Below are 19872 nucleotides of genomic sequence, written 5' to 3' on the forward strand. Positions count from 1 at the left end.
AAGATGACATCTTAATTTACAAATTAAAACATTATGATCTTTGCATTGTATTTATTGCTTCGTTAGTATCATACTTGTCCCAAAGAAAGTTTGTGGTTAGGTATAAGGATAGTCTTTCAGATGTATATAACATTTACTCCGCTGTTCCGCAAGGATGAAATCTCGGTCCACTTCTATTCCTTATGTTTATTAATGATATAATTGAAAATTTGGATTATAAATGTTTGATGTATGCAGATGACCTTAAAATCTACAAAACCATAGTAAATTTGGATGATTGTTTGGTGCTCCAAAGTAATATTAATAAAATACTACTTTGGTCTAAAAACAATGTACTACGTTTAAATTGTAACAAAACTCTTTCAATGAATATTACGAATAAAACAAACCCAATTTTTCACTTATAAATGATACTCCAATTAGAATTGTAGATATTATTAAAGATTTAGGTTTTGTTTTTGACAGCAAATTGCTTTTCAAACAACATCTTGAGAATATAACCTCTAAAGCGAGAAGGAATTTTGGAATTCTGAAATGCATGTCCAAAGATTTTAATTTTGTCAAAACATGCCTTATTCTTTATTATTCCAATGTTAGAAGTCATCTTGGATATTGTTTAATTATATGAAATATAAGTATAGATTATGTATCTACTACTTTGGAGACAATTCAAAATCTTTTTCTTGTGTGGTTACGCTGGAAGTTTTAAGTGTTATGAAGGTATGTCGTTGGATGAAGTTAGGTTGTCCTTAGGTATGTTAAGGTTGTCTGAAAGAAGGATTATTCTGGATCTTAAAATGCTACATTCAATCCCTCATGGTAATTTGAATCTGCTATCAATAATAACTCTGTGTACAACCAGTTATCAAATAAGAAATCCGAAAATATTTAAACCTATTCACTTTCTCAATGATGTTACTCTGTGTAAAATCTTATCAGTGGCCAACAATTTTGCCAGTGTTATTGACTGACATTTTTGATTATAATTTTAGCAATATACAGAGACAGTTATATAATCATTTCATAATCAGCTGAGAGTATTACTTTCTTTTATATAAGAGCATGTTTGTTTTATGAATGATTTTTTCTTCTGTGCATGTATTATTTGTATTTTATTATGTATTATGTTTATTTTTGCTATTTGCATATATTCTTGTATGGAAATTGTAAGTGGGCAGTTCTGTCTGTAATTTCCAGCATGCAATAAAAAATTAAATTATTATTATTATTATTATTATTATTATTATTATTATTACTCGCGAACTTTTAAACTTGCTCGGCGAAATTACTGCATAATATGTTATTATTTTTGTAATTTTTCCTGGATTGTATGTTATTTCATTTATTAGTGGGTACTAATATTTCTCCTGTTCGTCGAATAAATATAGTTGTATCGTGCCGGACATAAGTCCTTGACCAGGTAATGACGACTACTTACGAACCAAATGCAGAGTATAAGAAGTAAATCTTTCACATCTGTAGTTTTGTGTGGAGAAGAAACTAAGTTGTGAACGAAAGATTTAAGAACAACTCAAATTATTAATATGAACTATGCCAAAGATTATTTACTTATAGCATCATAAAAGAAATACGAAAGACGTTTTGAAACGAAGAAAAATAAGGTATAGCTTGTGTTCCCAAAATACAATTTGAGGTTTTGGTAACACTCCACCCACCACTATTTTAGCCCCTTGCCTTCGAAAAGAGGAGCGTTACAAAAAATAATGTTCCAGACGACTACAGTAACATTGCGGTTGAGTGTTATTGTATTTTGCTTCAATAATACTCACGTGCCCCAAATTCGTTACCAATAAGCATTAAGGAAGACTGCCTCAAAAATTTAACATTAAATCTCCCAAAGGAAAATGAACTTTTGTGCTCTCTCCCCAATTAAATTTTAGAACATTCAGACAATTTTCAATAAGAATGCCAAATTTCACATTAATCATTAATAGTGTGAAAACTGTTCTTCCAGTGCTGTAGAAAATTATACGAATTATGGAACAGGCTATATATATATATATATATATATATATATATATGGGCGGAAATAGCGGAATATGGGGTTTTAACCCCAAATTTGCACTACATAATGGCGGTTGAATTCACTAGACAATAGAAACCAGGAGTGGAAAAATAGTTTTTTTTTAAAAAAATAGAACCAAACATGTTTAAGACATGAAAAAGATGTGTAAAATGTTTTAAATATGTTTTGAAACACACACGAAAAAATGTTTTAAACATTTTGAACAGTTTTAATCACAATTTTAAACATATAAATAATTCAAAATCGTGTAATAACTTATTTAAGATATTTTGCTCTTTAGTTGCAACCAGTGATGTCATTCAATTTTCTTTATAACAGGATGGATATATATGAGAGAGAGAGGGGCTAGATGGATAGAAAGATATATATAACTCTTAAGAAAGAAACCATAGAAGGTAGACAAAAGCAATTTTTTCACTGGATACCACAAGTGACAAGTAGGGTCCTGCACAGCGTCCTAATACAAAGTGATGTGACGAAATTCGGTACTACTGCGAATATCTTGGAAACAAATTACTCAAGATAGGTGGTTGTCAAAAAGTATTGGAAAGACCTTAATCCAGCAATAGATCGACAAGTGTTGATGATAATGAATGAGTTTCAACTCGCAACGCTACACTCGTGTGATCCCAGTTCTATTCATAATACCTGAGCATTTGAGATTAAGAAATAAACCGCTTATACTTTGTTCAGGAATCATATGTTTAACCCTTTAGCTGTAATTTCTGAAAACAAAGATAGTTAAGCTAAAATTTACTCTTTCTGCGTATATCTGTGTAAAATTTACTGTTATGACAAAAGGTTCTGCGAATTCGAAATATTTTAACAACCGGTTCTAGCGAACCGGCTGAATAGCATCCCTGCTTGTAACCGTCCTTTTCATTTATATTATGCTAGCTAAGACTACACTGTGTTGGGTACTTCTGAAAGTTTTCTAGTTATGCTTTTAGGGGCTAAGCTCGCGTTTCGTGGAGACGGGTGTGATTTTTGTTGCAAAATTTTATTTCTATTTCAGAACACTGATGCTAATAAAATTATTTTAAAATAAGTCATTAAAAGTGCACACATGCTCTTAGCCAGAATCAGAGATTTTGAAAAGAAAACGAGTTTTTAATACTACTACTACTATTAATAATAATTATATTATTATTATTATTATTACAACAATTGGGTTTACAACTAGGGTTCCATCTGTTTATCTTGCATGTGAGGGTCGCAAGTCTGCTATGCCACTAGTGTCCCTTATTCTGTGTTTGTCGCTCTTTCCGTTTGGTGTAAATGTTTATTTTTGTCCTGTTAGACTTTTATATTAAGCCTTTACATTAAGTAACTTTGTTCTTTTTACGATTTTTTTTTTTTTTTTTTTTGGAAAAAGGAGAAAAACTGCCTTCCTCTGATATCTATTTCTTACTATTCGTCTTGTTTGAACTTCTTAAGTAAGAACATTTTGTAACTTTTTATATCATCCATCGCTCTCACGATAAGAAAGGTGTCATTCTTAACAATTTATTTTATCCTCTTATTTGCAGTTTGCTAAACTGCTATAATTGTAACAAAATTCAGGTTGGGTCCAACGCCTTTCTAATTTTCCACCACCCCAACGGCAGCGTTTTTCGGTTTGCCTAATATTGCAGGAAAGAGAGATTTACAGGTGGCAATGCACTTTTGGAGTTATCCATACAATGCTTCTCTTCTAACTGAGTCGTAAGCGTTTCTAAAATCAATAAATAGTTGATGTACAGGGGTATTCGATTCCCACTTTTTTTCGAGTATTTGGCGAATGGTAAATATTTGGGCGATAGCTGATCGATTTCGTCTAAATCCGCACTGATAATCTCCAATAATTTCATCTGCGTATGGGGTCATCCCTACTAATGGAATTGTTTGAGAGGATTTTATAGGACGTTGACAGAAGAGAAATGCCTCGATAATTATTACACTCAGTTTTGTCGCCTTTCTTGTGGATTGGAACAATAATTGATTTTACCCATCTTGTGGTAATTCTTCGTTGTTCCACATACGGAGAATGAGTTTGTGTATCTTGTTCCACAAATTTTCAACCCCAGCTAAAATTAACTCGGCCGGAATTTCGTCTACACCCGGAGATTTGTTTCTTTAATTTCCTTATAGCGGTTTCTACTTCTACTCGATTAGGTTCTGGGATATACGATTCTGCGGTGTGTATTTCCCCTTCTCCACGCACACAAGTTTTTAGCTGCGTGTTAAGCAGTACGTCAAAGAAATCTTTCCATCTATTTAAGATGCTATCTGTGTCAGTGAGAACTGTTCCGTCAGATTTCTTTAATATATAAGCATGAGGTTGATAGCCTTTCTTAAATTCGTTGATCCCCTTATACATGTTCCAAATTGTCCTGATTTATCACATTTAGCCAAAAATAATTTTTATATCAACTAGCGCCAAGTACCCGATTCGCTAGGTTAAAGTAAGAAATATCAGCAATACGTTCGGTTAGTTAGTTACTTTTTACTATTACGGAAGCGCTCTCAAATCAATAGAAACAAAGAAAATACAATGAAAAATCAGAAAATAATAAGTAATCTATATAAATATAAATTAAATGTTACTATTGTGGGCTGAATTTGGATTTAAACGGCATCGGAAGTGTCACTGTTCATCTCAGCGATCCCGAAAACTATGGATTCGACGCTAATATTGGTCATTTTTGATCATTTTTACATATCTTTTCCCCTTCCCTAAGTTGCACCGTCAAAGTGAAATGATAAAAACTATCCCAGGCTCGAACCTCACCTATATTGAAAATTCGATCAAGATCGGTCGGTTGGTTCAAAAGTTATTGGGTCACAAACATAGTGACTTTCATTTATATCTATCTATCTATCTATCTATCTATCTATATATATATATATATATATATATATATATATATACAGAGAGAGAGAGAGAGAGATTGGTATCGCATCTTGGGGAAAATGTGGTCAAATAGTCTTAATATTATGTCCTGTTTCGATATAAATCGTGGATAATTTAACCAACAATGTATTTCTAAATACTGGAGGTAGCATCACGCGTTAATAAAACTCACAACACTAGTAATAATCACACGTGAAAACGTCTCTGAATACTGCTGTATATATTTAGAGCAGCGTTTCCCAACCGGTTTGCCGCGAGGAAATCGAAACAAAATTATTAATTCCAAAGCAACCAAATTGCAAGACATAGGGAAAAAAGTAATATTTTTGTATTTCACATTACTATGAATTTCTAGCATGGAAAAAATACTGTAATTGAAATATATTATTCTACATCTAGTACTGTGTAGCAGACAATATTTCGGCTCGTAGACATTTCTACGGTTAGCTGCTATGTTACGCTTCAATTGAGAGTCATACTAACACCGACAAATGGAAGCTCTTGTACGGTACGCGTCAAATGAATGTTCGTAGAACACTCATTCGCACGTAAATGACAGAACAACACTTCGTTCAACAGCTGTGTTTTCACTTCGACGCATCGCAAGCTGTGTGATTGCAATAATATGCACCGGTTTTGGTTAAAACAGCAAAGTTAAAAGTACAAGACATTTGTTCGTTCGTTCGTTATTTAGGAATCTTCGTTCTTAGTGAAAGGTTGGATACAGTTTTCGAAAAAGAAGGCGTATTTTTAAAAATCTGAGTCGTATATTTCATTGCAATTGTTTTCTATTTTAAAATTAGAATAAAAAATAATCATAATGAATTAGCATAGGGGAAAACCAGTGATCGAGCTTTCATCTCTGTGAGAAAGAAATCAGTAATCACAGAAAAAAAATTACCATGGTATTTTATATTTGCAAATAATAATAATAATAATAATAATAATAATAATAATAATAATAATAATAATAATAATAATAATAATAATAATATCTATGAGTGTGCCGCGAAAATTCAAGTTACACCTGTAGTGTGCCGCAAGTTGGAAAAGGTTGGGAAACGCTGATTTAGAGGGAGGCATTCCGAGTTTACATTCATGAAATCCCGTCAACCGAGAAGTCAGAAATACAAGTGTTCGAGACTAAATTCGTCGTGGGAATTTTAAAGCATCTCACAGGTGAGTTTTCAGTGCTTGGAAAATATATTGAATACTTCACATCTAAAGCAGTGTAGCTCTGCTAAGTTTCATTAAATTACAAAAATGCTGAAAATGTTTCAAGTTGATTTCCAATCAAAATTTGGCTAAAATAACTAAAACAAATATTAACAATAATGCTGCACTATATTGTTTATATTTGTGCGGAAGCCTAATTGTTTTATCATATTGACAGTGGCGTATTTAGGGGGGGCTTCCGGGCTTAAGCCCCCCCGAAATCTTACTTACTATAGTAGAGTATATGAAATATCTTGCAGAATTTTCACATTTTCAGGCAAAGCTCCCCCCCCCCGAAAGTTAGCAAAGTCCCTCCCGAAACAAAATCGTAAATACGCCACTGCATATTGATATCCAAAATTGAATAAAGCTGGAGAATAGCGGTTCCAAAGCGGACATTAGTACTTCAAAGCTGAAGTAAAACAGTAACACTGACAAATTGGTTCGAAAAATTTCCAATCTTAAATAACCAGGGAAAATAGCCGGTAGTTTAAAAAGTTTTATCCACGTGGATTTTCGTCATAGCTTTCGGAGTCATTTTGCCTTCGTATTGCTGCAGTTTAAAGATATACAGCTATCCCCTTTTCGAAGTTGTGGTCGTTAACCCTCGAGAACTCGCAGCGCGGTCTTTTCGACCGCATCTATAAATATTCTTTGATTTTGTTTAGTGACTTTGAGCAAACTTCCCCTCACCCCCCTCTAACCCTTCCCCAGACTGTATTGTTGCAACACACCACCGCTTTTGGCAAGTATACAATTCATTTAAAATTATGTAATTCATTCCTTAACGTCAAATTTTACAGCGCGGTCGTGTCGACCGCGTGAGAGTTCTCGCGTGACGGTCTGTGCGCGAGTGCTGAAGGGTTAAATGAAAAAGTTAAAATAACTTTATAGTCTATATTACTATTTTAACAAACTGGCTACTAAAATCAAATATGTGAATTGGTCATCGATAATACGTATTTTGACAAACCTAATCGTTGTTAAGCAAGAGTGAATTGGTTGATTTCGAAACATTTTATTTTAATAAATTATTTTGAATTATCTGAAATATAACAGAAATATAGATGGAATCAATTGCTAATTTTGCCATTGCAATAATTTGTTCTCTTTTGCTTGAATAATGGTACTTGCTCGAATTATACGAAACAGAATAATTCTGTACGATTCAGGGTCGGATCCAGAATTTTCTGAGGGGTAGACCATAACTACCAAAATACCCAGTCTCATTGAAACTCTTCAAAGTTACATGTGACAATATTCTTTACACCTGACAACGCTGATACATAGAACGGAGGGGGGAGACAGTATTTTAAAGAGTCGCAAGTGATGAGCAGGAAAAATTGTTCTTCTCTCTTCCTGGCTTTTGTTTTCTTCCTTACTTGGCAAATGTTACGGAGACATGATGGCAGAAAGTTTCGGAAATGTTACTATTTTCACTGCTAGCTTCTCATTTTAGATAGTGTATATTTACAACGAAGGGGGGTGCACGTGCAACGGTGCACTTCCCCTAAATCCGGCCCTGGTACGATTTATTTCTTCCATTTCTGATTTTAAAAAAACACAAAACACGAGTTATGCTCAAGCATGCATGTATATATCTATCTATCTCCCTATATGTGTAAGAGGAAAAACCATCTTCCAGTATGATGTTTTCAATATAAAGTGTTTTTTTTCTTTCTTTTTTAATCGGACGAGCCGTTTGGGCTGTACACTCTTTATGCACCCAATGTTAAATGAAAATGAAACGTCTCATTTACCTGGATCCACAACATGAGTGAATGAAGTTACTGTCTGTTATGCTAACGTGTCAATAGCCAGCCCCATTTCAAACATGCGCCCATTCACCATACTCTCACAAAGTTTGTCCACCTCCCGTCCCAAACAAAAATTTAATGACAGCTGTGATCTTGACGTTCGTGAAATTCGCTGGTTGGGCACGCATGGTGCCCAAGAACTCCCATGACTTAAGTAAATGTCAACTTATCTCTACCCGCCTATTTAAATTCTTGTATAGAAAAGAGGAGGAAAAGCAAATATTTTCTCCTTTAAATAACAACAAGAAATGAGTAATATTTCTAGTTCCAATTATTCAGTTTAATATCCATAACAACTATTATAAAATTTGGTATACCCCTATTGATTCACGGAATCTTTTGTAGAGATTTGAAAAATGAAATCTTTAAGTTTAACGTCCCACGGTTATGCCGGTTAGGCTAAAGGAGACGGTGATAATGAGTGAAATGGTGGAATGAAGAAAGTGGGAGGAAACAGGAGAACCCGAGAAAACCCACGAGTACGGTGTTTGTCACCACACGGTGCGAGCTGGAATCGAACCAGGGACCCCAAGCACCGGAGGTGAACGCTCTACCACTCAGCCACTGCGCCCCTCTTTGTAGAGATTTGAGTGGTGACACATTTGGACTGGATTAAGAAGAGAACGTTTTTATCCACTTTCGGAATATTCTCGCAAACCAATGAAATGTAATTAGAGAAAATGTTTTTATGAGTAAACATTTTAAAACATATAGTTACTTATGATGACGTTGTGCTCATCTTTTGATTATAAAGAAGCTATCATTGTAATAGATATTATACGTGGCTTAATTCAGCTGAGCGAACCAGAGTTCGTATAAGCTTTTCTGCGTTTTGTTCAGCATATATATCTTAAAAACCAAATAGCTAACTGATTCCAATTTTGATGTTGATAGGGAATATTGATGACAAGGTTTACAGTAAACTATCGCAGTGCATAAATGCATCAACAAAATACATGAGTGTGTTGTTGGTTCCATCAAGGTTTAGGATTGTAGATACAGTGTTAAATAATAATTTAACTCTTACATGTTTGTTAAGTTGATGAGTAGGCAGGAAATGAGGGGAAGTCTACCAGTCCAGCAGTAATTTTATTTTATTTTTCAATAATACTTCGCACTTTCAAAGAATATGAAAATAACAATTATAATTAAATATACTCATCCCTCGATTCTACGTACAGTACCTCGATTTAACAAATTTCGGAAGCGACGTACAAAACCTGGAGGAGCCAATTCACTCTGAAAGTCCAGATTTTAAACCAAAAATGTTGAAATTACTGTATATTTGCAAGGTATCCGGTATTTTATACGGCCAGGCTGAATATTGTGCTTGACTAAAAGTACAATAGTGCTGTATTATTCAACTTTTTTTCGCAGTGTAATTGTAGATATTAGGCATTGCAAACATTTGCAGTGAATATTACCCACTGTAGGAACTTATAGCAGACAATTGGAAGCATTTGACCACTCATGCTCTCTTTTTAAAAACTTTAAAAATGGAGGAATGAGAATGCATATATGGTTTGGTACTTTATACTGCAAAACAGTGGCGGCGATTGGAGGTTAAAAGTGGGGGGGCAAGACACGAATATTTGTATATCAATGTTAGTTTTCCTGGTTGTTTCTAACACTTTATTCGACGAAAGGTTGTATAACAAATAGGATACTATCTTTTTCAGTTAAAATACCCTATAGTATATCGTATTTTATATTTTAGTAAGTAAATTAGCAAGAGCAACGCAAGTAGATACTAGCCCTTTGTACTCTTAAACAACGAAGGTGTAAGAAGAGATTTGATTCCTTGCTCATGAACATCTTAAAATTCTATCTGGAAAATTGTGTGATCAGATTAATAGGTCTAACAATTTGCAAAAGAAATAAATAGAAAAGATAATATTAATCATAGTAATGCATAATGAGGCCGGTTTTGTAAAATTATATTTAAACCAGGGATTAATGAACAACTTAAATCTTTAATTCCATACATTCTATTAAATGTATGTTATTTCTCTTGGAAAGACAGTAAATGATACAAGCATACGCTACGACATTTAAAGAAATATTTTTGCAGCTTCCCGAAACATGTTCGTTGCGATTAGGTGCAGTTTTCACTTTCTTGAAACACATCAAAACTTAACAAAACTTAGAAACACTCCACACTCCAGTTTTACAAAATAATTCTAAAACTTAGAATTATGTCGAATTCACTAAATTTAATTGTATACACACTTGTACACTTCTAAACGTGCCACTTCACTCGTATATTACACTGCAAAACAATGGAAAAGGTAGAAGTTGTTTCTTATTACTCTTTTTTTTAATCATTTGGCCTGGGTTCGATTCCCGGTGGGAGCTCATGTGGTTTGGAGGTCCCGTTTCATAAAGCTTCGCTGCTGAAAGGGACCTTAAACTCAAAATCAACTCTCTTTGTAATGAATATTCCATATTCCATACTATTAGAAAGAAGAAAAGACATTTTAGGAACTATCAATTTTTGTATAATTGAAGAATAACTTGTGAAAACCTTTTTTTTTTTTTTTTTTTTTTTCGAAATGTTCTCTAAATTAGTTTAGAAGAACCTGCTTAACATATCGAACTTTTGTAAGAAGAAATGAAAGTACACTGGAATTGTTGGGCTCCAATAAGTTAATTTTTGGACCGTTTTCTGTGACAATCGAAACGCAATTCCTGTAGCTTTCTTAACTCCACGGGAAGACAACCAATACGAACTTACGCAACGGCCAGTGGCGTATTTATGATTTTGTTTCGGGGAGGGCTTTGCTAACTTACGGGGGGCTTTGCCTGAAAATGTGAAAATTTTGCAAGATATTTCATATAATTTACTATAGTAAGTAAGATTTCGGGGGGGGCTTAAGCCCGGAAGCCCCCCCCCTAAATACGCCACTGGCAACGGCAAATATTATATGGAGCTATTTTTTTCTATGAACCAGTAATACATACAAAAATTTTACATTTCCAAATGAAACTATATTCATTAGTAGGTCACTTCAAAAAAGTGGGGGGAAACTGCCCCCCTTTGCCCCCCTAATCGCCGCCCATGCTGCAAAATATCTTGAGAAACAAGCATAAGAATAAAAAAAAAATATACGAAATTAAAGGTATATATTTTGCAGGGGGAAATTTACCTATGCTAAAATTAGCCTCCCGCTTACCCTCTTCGAGTTGGACGGGAAAACTGAAAAGTTATATAGGAACTCCGTCATTTTAATTGCAGATTCGAGTTCTAGGGGGTATATACGTAAAATTTATTCGAAACATCTTTCGAACTCTGATAGGTGTGGTGTAATTAGTTAAATCTAGGTCCAGTCAGGTATCTTGAATTAGGTTGGTTAGATACAGTGAAGCCATATCTAGCATCTTGGTGCTAGATCTAGCATAATCCACATGCATTTAGCATCTAGCATCTTGACTTCAGCATCCTAGCCAAATCTAGCATAATTGCATTCTTCTCTCTGGGGAACAGAAAAAGAACGAAAATTTAGATAGTTCAAGGACTGTCTGGAATTATTCTTTTTAGTTGAAGCGATGGTTGGAGCAATGAAACCAGTCAGTATTTCCGCGGTTATAATTTGTTGTTGAATTCAGAGAAATGTTCAAAAATAGCAGAACGTGACTCTACAAAACATATTTACTTACCCATAGTTTTATTACTGTCAACTGAAACCTGAATGTTTGGTTATCTGGGAATGGGATGTTTCTGTCCCTTTCAATTTACAACTTGAGAGGGGAGGGATATGAGCGTCAGGGGGAAGCTAGTAATACACTAAAAGAAATGCTTCAGGGCTGTATCGGAAGCGGCATGTTGGGTATATGTTTCTTAAAATGTTATCCATTCATAAAATATAAATTCGACCTTCCTCCCCCTCAGGCACGTAGCCAGGATTTCGTGAAGGGGGGGGTCCGTGACATGTAATACTGTGGTCATCACAAAAGGGGTTCGATCATTCTAAACTCTTTTACTGGAACATATATTAGTTCGTTTAGCCAGGATTTCGTAACGGGGGGGGGGGGGGGTAACATGAAACTCTGAAGGCCCAGGAGCTCGATCAATCTAAACTACTTTACTATCAACATATATTGGTTTGTAAGGACAATAAAATGAAGATATGTTGGCAAGTATTTTAATAACAAACTATGAAGAAATTTTGAGCAAAATAATAAAAAATAGTATTGAAAAAGATTTTACAATATTTACGTCCTTCTCCTCTTTATTCAAACATAGCAATTTTATTTTCGTTATGACCTCAATTATTATAAAAAGTACATACTCAATACTGTCTTGTAAACTATCTTCTAATATAAATAAAATAAAAAGTTTGTTTGTGTGTTTGTCTGTCTGTGTGCGGTCTGGAGACCAGACGAGTGGACCGAGAGTTACCAAATTTTGGTCAGGGGTACCTTGGCCCAGGTCCTAGGTCAAGACGAAGTGTTTTTTTTTTAATTTCGATACAGGGGGGTCTCAGGGGGGCGTTTACCGGAACCGGCTTGGGAACCAGAAAAATTGACCGAGAGTTACCAAATTTTAGTCACGAATACCTTGGTCCAGGCTCCAGACCAGAGTTAAACGTTTTTGTCGAAATTCGAATGAGAGGGGTCTCAGGGGGGCGTTTACCGGGCCATGTAAAAGTAGTTGAAAATGACCGATATTTATTTATTTATTTAACAATCACCAGATACAGTTCAGAGGTTATTTTACACTGGATATCCAACAACATTAACAATAGAAAGGATTTGGGAAGGTATCGGCCAGGGCCTGTTTAGTAGGTGCCATCCCGGCATTTGCCTGGTAGAACTGAGAGAAACCCTGGAAAACATCAGTCAGGATGGTCGGCAGCGGGATACGAAGCCACGACCTCCCGAATACGAAGCCAACGCTCTACCACTTGAGCTATTAGTGTCGAATTCATATTTACGCGATCGCAGAAATCAATGGTGAAACTCGGATTGCATTAACTTCCAAATTCACGCTATTCGGCTCCGGGCCGGGGGGTCACCGGAGGGGGGTGAGATACCAAGACATATAAAAGTAATCCAAAATGACCGATATTAGTGTCAAATCCATAGTTTTCGCGGTCGCTGAAATCAATGGTGACACTTCCATTAGCGATGACTTGCAAATTTAGTTACAATTGTATGCGGGCCGGGAGTCAGCGGGGGTTGCATACCGAGACATGTAAAAAACAGCCTAAAATGACCGATATTTATTTATTTATTTATTTATTGAACAAATTCCCAGATACAGCATAACTTTGCCATTTTACACAGGGACATGCTAACAAAAAAAAGAAAGAAAAAAAACAAGACAACAATAACAACAACAACAACATAGAAAAAAGAGTGTAAAAGTAAAACTATTCCGTCAAAGCTCGTTTAATTGCTCTTTCAAACACTGGGTAGCTCGAAAAAATGTCCACATCAGTTGTTACTTGATTATAACAGTTTGGTATTCTATAAAAAAGAGACCTCTGTATAACAGCCAACCTAGGACGGGCAAGATGGAATAGGTGGGTATTCCGGGTGATGCGGGAAGGGACACGTAAGGATAGTTCCTGAAGTAATATTTCCGATCTTAAGTTTCCATTAAAAATATTAATATCAAATCCATAGTTTTCGCCGTCGCTGAAATCCATGGTGATACTCCCACAGGTGTTGACTTCTAAATACAGCCCCTGTGCGAAGCATGTGTATGTTCAACTAGTTTTACAATATATGCGTTTCTTTCTCTGTTGAATCAAATGCTAACAGAACTTTCTTTCAACATAAATTTTTGTTTTTATTATTCCGTCAACTATTGTCGGTTCCAAATGACAGGTTAAAGGAGCAATAGAAAATTGTCCTTGAAACAGCATGTTTGATACTGCAAGGATGCGATGACGAAAAAGTATGATTTAAAATGTTCACGCTGTTACACAACGGCACTATGATTTCGAAAGCTTGAAATCTCCCTGACTAGTAGCGGAAATTCTGAGAATTAAATAACTTTTCTTGAAATTTCAAATTCCCTGACTCTTCCAGAATATCTCGCTTACCTCGCCATCATATTGCAAGTAATACAAATCTCCTCATAAGATAGAGTAAGCAAAAGCTTCCTGTAGTTTTCTTTTTAATTTTTAACGCTGATCCTTCTTTTTGTCATTTCATTTTGTTTTATTCTTCCTTATTTTTTTTCATTTCTGGTCTCGAAGGGGGGGGGGGTCCGGACCCCCCGGACCCCCCCCTTGGCTACGTGCCTGCTCCCCCTATACAACTATACTGTGCCATTTACCAATTTATTTCATTATCATTCCTGACAGCGTCATATTAACTTTGTACATGAATACAGTTGAAACACTTCATTAAAATAATGAAGATAAGTAGGGGCGGGTTTTTAAAATTAGTTAGGAAGGATTATTTGAAAATCGCATAATTTTTCAAAAATCTAGCATAATTAAGACCCGTGTTTGGCATCATCGCGAGTCTCGAGTGTGGCAGCCCTGGTTAGATAGGAGTTAAGTGTAGCCCTATTTCTCAGCACCGAGCCTATATGAAAGGCAGAAAGACCATTCAATTTGGAATTCGAACTACTGTAATGGGTTCAAATATCAATATCTGCTACTGGGAATCGAATATTTTGTATGTAGAAGTAGACGTTACCTTATTTGTTAAAGTTGCAAATTTTACTTGAAATAAGTTTAATTTATAATTATATAATATGAAAAGAACAAAGTAATACACGTTCTACTGTAATGTAAGTCAAACATCATAAAACTATCATTTTTGGTATGCAAATATTGCTGCCCCCCCCCCCAAGACATTAATGCTGACGTCGTCTCTGTATAACCAGACAAGCGTGTATATATATATATATATATATATATATATATATATATATATATATATATATATATATATATATATATATACACGCTTGTCTGTGCTTCATTATTGCAGTTTATAAGCTCTACTTTGATGTTATTTTTGGTGCCGCATTGCTATAGACGTAATAACTTAATGTTTTTTTTTTAAAATAATATTTTATATTCTTTAAGTTCAATTTTCTACAGGAAAATTAAAAGTTTTACGTATTTAGCACGTAACAACTTAAAATATGTACACGATTGCTTCCATTAAATTTGATTGGGTTTAGCATATACCTTTGACTTTCTAAAACCAGTGCTTCTTACAACCCTATAATTGTAAACAAGGAATTTAATTCGCAACTTTACCGCACGAATGGATAAATCAAACACGATATACTCGTAGATTCAGATGATTTTGTTTTATAGATAGAATTGCATATATTAATCTTTCTTTGCAGGAAGTTTGTGTATATGTCAATGCTAAGGGTTCGTAAAGAATATTTATATTATGCCACTTTAAAAACAAGCGACTAAAGGATCAAAATTTGCGTATCGTGTGAATTATTGCGCCCGGTAGTGACTTTATAATTTGTAATTACCATAACAAGCTCTATAAATATTTTGAATTGAAACAACAGAACATAGTATGAATCTATTTTATAATGTTTGCCTGTATGTTTTTAAACCCTCTGCATATCACTTGTTCGCTGATCATCCGATAACAATACAACAGCCGACAATACGCTTTCTGGCTGGAGAATCTATGCATCGTTACCATGGTTACCTGGCCTAGTTTAAGCATGTTTATTTCTTTCGTAGTAGAATAACGGAATTACACTTTTCTACGGAACAATGTTCTAATTATAATACACTATGTTAATCTGGATGTTTCAAGTGCATAACGCAATGAATTACAGTGGTTTAATAAGAATATACAAAAATAGACAATTCCTGAACAAACCTACCTTTCAATCTGACGATGCCTCAAGACAACAATACGTAGAAAACAATTGTCATCTGCTGCAAAAGTTCTGCTTTGCTATTTAGAATCACTATCCACAAATACACTTTCCCTCCTTAGTGCTAGCATTAACTGGCAAATTCATATTCTTAATTATTGAAAGAATATTCTCGGATATACAAATTCAACATCCTCAATTGTTACTGCTTGTTGATTCTCAATTGTTTTGTTGAAGATCTGCTGCCCTCTCTTGAGGACGGCAGAAAGCTGGTGCTATTCGATTCGAGGGAGCTGTGATTGTCAATGAAACTGAAACTAGTGAAATGTGTTAAAGTTTTCTGTTGTATAGATTTTTATTATTTTATTGGCTGGAAATCATTAAAATGACCAGCACGTTACAAACATGAAGTGTGTTAGAATCAAAACGTGTAGTAGTAGTACTGACAAAATAGGCGAGACATTATCCCGTGCCTGGTGTTAGCTCTATTCAACATGGCTTCATCGAACAGGGGAATTCATATAGGAGGCACGGCGTGGTTTCAACGAAAGATAAATCTCAGACCTCAACATAGAGGTGTTCACTTAGTTACAGAAGAAATCCTAAGGCAAATCCCTGAGATCTGCCAGTTCTCAGTTGGACTGTGTCATGTACAGAGTAAGTACGGTGTGGTGGTAATTCAAACTTTTCCCAATGAATACTTGTATTTTTAATTTCTTCTTCTGATTTCGCAACCTACAGAGGAATATTAAGGACTGAAAGCACTTCAGTGTATTTCATTGATGTACACATCATTAACATACTACGTGGGGACAAAAATGTGTACAAAATGTATAATTTGTACCAAGGAGTGATGAGTAGATATATCCATTGAACTTTACCGGTCCAGATCTTTTTATTTATTTACATATGTTACTGGTGTATGCAATATATCTTTGGCAACGAACGATTATATTTCATAAGAATGTTTGATTTGTAAGGGTTTTAATTAAGGAGTTATCTTACTTACATTTGGTAACTACTACTGTGGTATATGTGCTCGGCAAGTCTTTACTTGAGGCAAGACAGTGACAATAACCGATTCATCTGAGCCGGTTCCCGCAGTTACAGTTCCGAAGAACGAAAGACAGAAAACAACTGCCCTGTGGGGCTCTAAATCGCCTTCACTCGTTGACGCTCGCTCTGTAATACTATGTGTATCAGAAAAAGCAACGACATTAGTGAGAAAATATCTGTGTGAATAAGGAACAACAAAGAATCAGTGTCAACCTGTGAATAGTATTAACAGTGACAGCATATCACTGCCATGCCCAAAGTAAAGAGTTACCTGAGTTTCATAGTAAAAGTAATAATCAAATCATATGAACTATTTTGCGGAGGAGTACAAGCGTCAGTAGGCCAACAGCAAATCAGCGAAATTTAGTTTCACGTGGCTTTGTTTATCGCAGTTTAGAGTTTAGGCCGAACAGGGTTTAGGGAAGTTTAGTGGGTGCTATTGAAGTGAATATCGGTAGCAGTTTGCGTATGCCCACCATCGCTGATGTGTCTACTCCCTACAAATGCGATCCTCAGCCGGCCCATAGCTTCACTCTGCCCTAACTCGGTTGGATAGCATTTGTGCTTTTTACTGGCCACTTTGCACAGCTTGCTTTGTTTTTCAACAATTAATTCTGGTGGCCTCTCTGAACTTCATCTATGCTAACTGGAATATCGTTATGTCGCCCAATGCAAATATTTTGGAGGACAATGAGAAGAAAGTCTGTGAAAGAACTATTATTTTTAGACAATTGTTTGTGGTGATGCCCTTAACCTCATGTGTGCCAAGTGAGAAATTTTCATGTTGCCCAGCGCATATCTTAGAAGACAATAAGAAGGAAATTGGTGAAAGACTTACCATATAATTTTTCCACAATTAATAGAGTGGTGTGTCAAAACTTGAAGGCGGGTTAGAGCCCCACAGGGCAGTTGTTTTCTTTCTTTCATTTTTAGGAACTATAACTGTAACTGCGGGAACCGGTTCAGATGAATCGGTTATTGTCACTGTCTTGCCTAAAGTAAAGACTTGCCGAAGCTCCATATAAAACTGCTACATTATTATAAATGACAAAAATATAATACGGATTATTTAATACTACTGCAATCGAATGTGGTTAATGAAACAATAGAAATAAAGACTAAGCGTGCGCAGTAATTATAGCGCCAATTCAACTGTGAACGCGTGTTCTGCTTTTAAGCCTGAAAGACAGTATTGTGAATACTGTCTTTTCTGCTGCTGCTGTAAGTATTTGGACAACACGAGACAGACAGTATTGTGAAAATGCACGTGTATAATTTGCTCCTCCCCGTGGGGAGTGGGAGTGATACATCATTAGCCAATCGTATTTGTGACAAGCGGAAGGATACAAATAATTTGTTTATCGGATTTTGGAGCTTATGCTGAACAGAGATTAGTGACCGCCATAAGAGTTAAGTACTTACGTATATTTTCTTACTGACTCTTGGTAAATATCAGCTTTCTTTCTGCCAGTTCTTGGCACGTATGATGATGATAAATTTGGTCATGATGTGTTCTCGTTGGGCTACAACCTCACGTTTGAACATCAATTGAGCTACAGTCTTTCTGTTCCAAGTGTGCCCTACTGACGCTGCTGTCGGTGTGTGGTTTTCCGTATAGTACGTTGGCTATCCTGATATACAGTTGCTGTCCGATGCCAACACACCGCGGGTGGTGTAGGATGTCACCAAACTCAGTATGGGGGCTTATTTATGGCTGGTCGAAGGAAAGTCAGTGAGGGTGACAGATCTGTTGTTGCCACATTTTCCCTTTTGTGTTTTGTTTTTGTTTTTTTCTGGAGGTCATTTTCTTTCTTTAAAAAAAAAAAAAAAAAAAAAAAAAAACAAGAATTTTGTATGCGAGGAAACGGTTGCAAAACTGCTAATATATAGAGAAGTGGATAGCGATTGATAATAATAATTATTATCCATATTTAAGTATTACGTTTGTCCCACAAATTCCCTAAGTAAGTTTTAAATGAGCACATATGATTCTTTTATTAACTAGTGAATCCATAATGACTTTAAGAAACAAGCAATTGGAATTGTGCAGACCAGGAAATACATCTTCATAATTATAACAAAAGCACAATAACATGAATTCACGCAGATGTTCATTTCTAATTTATATTTCAGCCAAATGCTACTGGAACTTTTTTATTTTATATTTTTTCACTAGTTCCTAGAGTTTTCCTAGTGTTGCTTTAATTCTACGTCTTTCCTACATGGCTAATTAAGCGTAATTTATTGTTAGGATATATAGTATTAGACTAGTGTTGCTCCCGAGGGGTGAGAAATATCTTTTAAATTCGAGACGAGATGAGAAAGTGACCATTCTCGTCTCATTTTCGAGACTAGAATCGAGACGAGACGATAAATTTCATGAGTCTGGCGGGCAACTCTAGTTTATCCCAGTCTTAGTTCTCAAACTTTGTTTTATTGATACATGAATCTTAACATAAAATCATAAGTTGATAGAATGATTGTATGACCATTTATCATGTTTATAAAGATACGCAAGTCTTACGCTATATACTCCAATGATAAATATGGTTTGAGTGTTATATCATTCCCTTCATGAACCTCTCGTTACGCTTAAGGATTCTGGTAACTTCTAGATCAGTGGTGTCCAATTATAATGAGCCTGAGGGCCATAATCGTCTTTGCTAACAAGGTGAAGAGCCGCAGCTAATAATAATAATAATAATTATTATTATTATTATTATCATTATTATTATTATATTATTATACTACAAAAGAAAAATATAAAAATGTATTTGAAATATTACATTCAATGTGATAAATGAGGGTGACTAGCAAAGTTTACAAGGGCTGGGATATCTACATCCAATCCTGTTGTTGCGAGCAGCAGAAGATGTAAAAGAGAAGAATCTCCAAGGCTGCTTCTGAAGCGGTTCTTCACAATTTTCATGGTGAATTGGTATGGTTGGTTTGGTTTGGTTAATTGAAGTAATCGTTCTTTCAGCAACGATGCCTTGCCTATAGCTACATTACCGACTCCAGTGTT

At 35.2% G+C, this 19872-nt stretch overlaps 2 protein-coding genes across 4 annotated transcripts in view; one reads left to right on the forward strand and one right to left on the reverse strand.

The window, feature by feature from the left end:
* The window catches only part of LOC145668771 (putative ubiquitin carboxyl-terminal hydrolase MINDY-4), a 174507-nt gene extending 158517 nt beyond the window's left edge, over window positions 1-15990 (reverse strand). For all 3 annotated transcript variants that reach the window (XM_081736928.1, XM_081736929.1, XM_081736927.1), the window contains exon 1: window positions 15798-15990. The gene's annotated coding sequence lies outside the window, so the exon portion shown is untranslated. The remainder of the gene's footprint in view (window positions 1-15797) is intronic.
* A 69-nt stretch (window positions 15991-16059) lies between these two features.
* Window positions 16060-19872, forward strand: part of LOC145668773 (UPF0047 protein YjbQ) — a 39105-nt gene continuing 35292 nt past the window's right edge. Inside the window, exon 1 of the mRNA XM_081736933.1 lies at window positions 16060-16448. Within this exon, the coding sequence (XP_081593059.1) occupies window positions 16286-16448 (163 nt within the window). The 5' untranslated portion in view covers window positions 16060-16285. The remainder of the gene's footprint in view (window positions 16449-19872) is intronic.

The sequence above is a fragment of the Thermobia domestica genome, chromosome 13 (genome assembly GCF_964235325.1).
Source record: "Thermobia domestica chromosome 13, izTheDome1.hap1.1, whole genome shotgun sequence".
NCBI lineage: Eukaryota > Metazoa > Arthropoda > Insecta > Zygentoma > Lepismatidae > Thermobia > Thermobia domestica.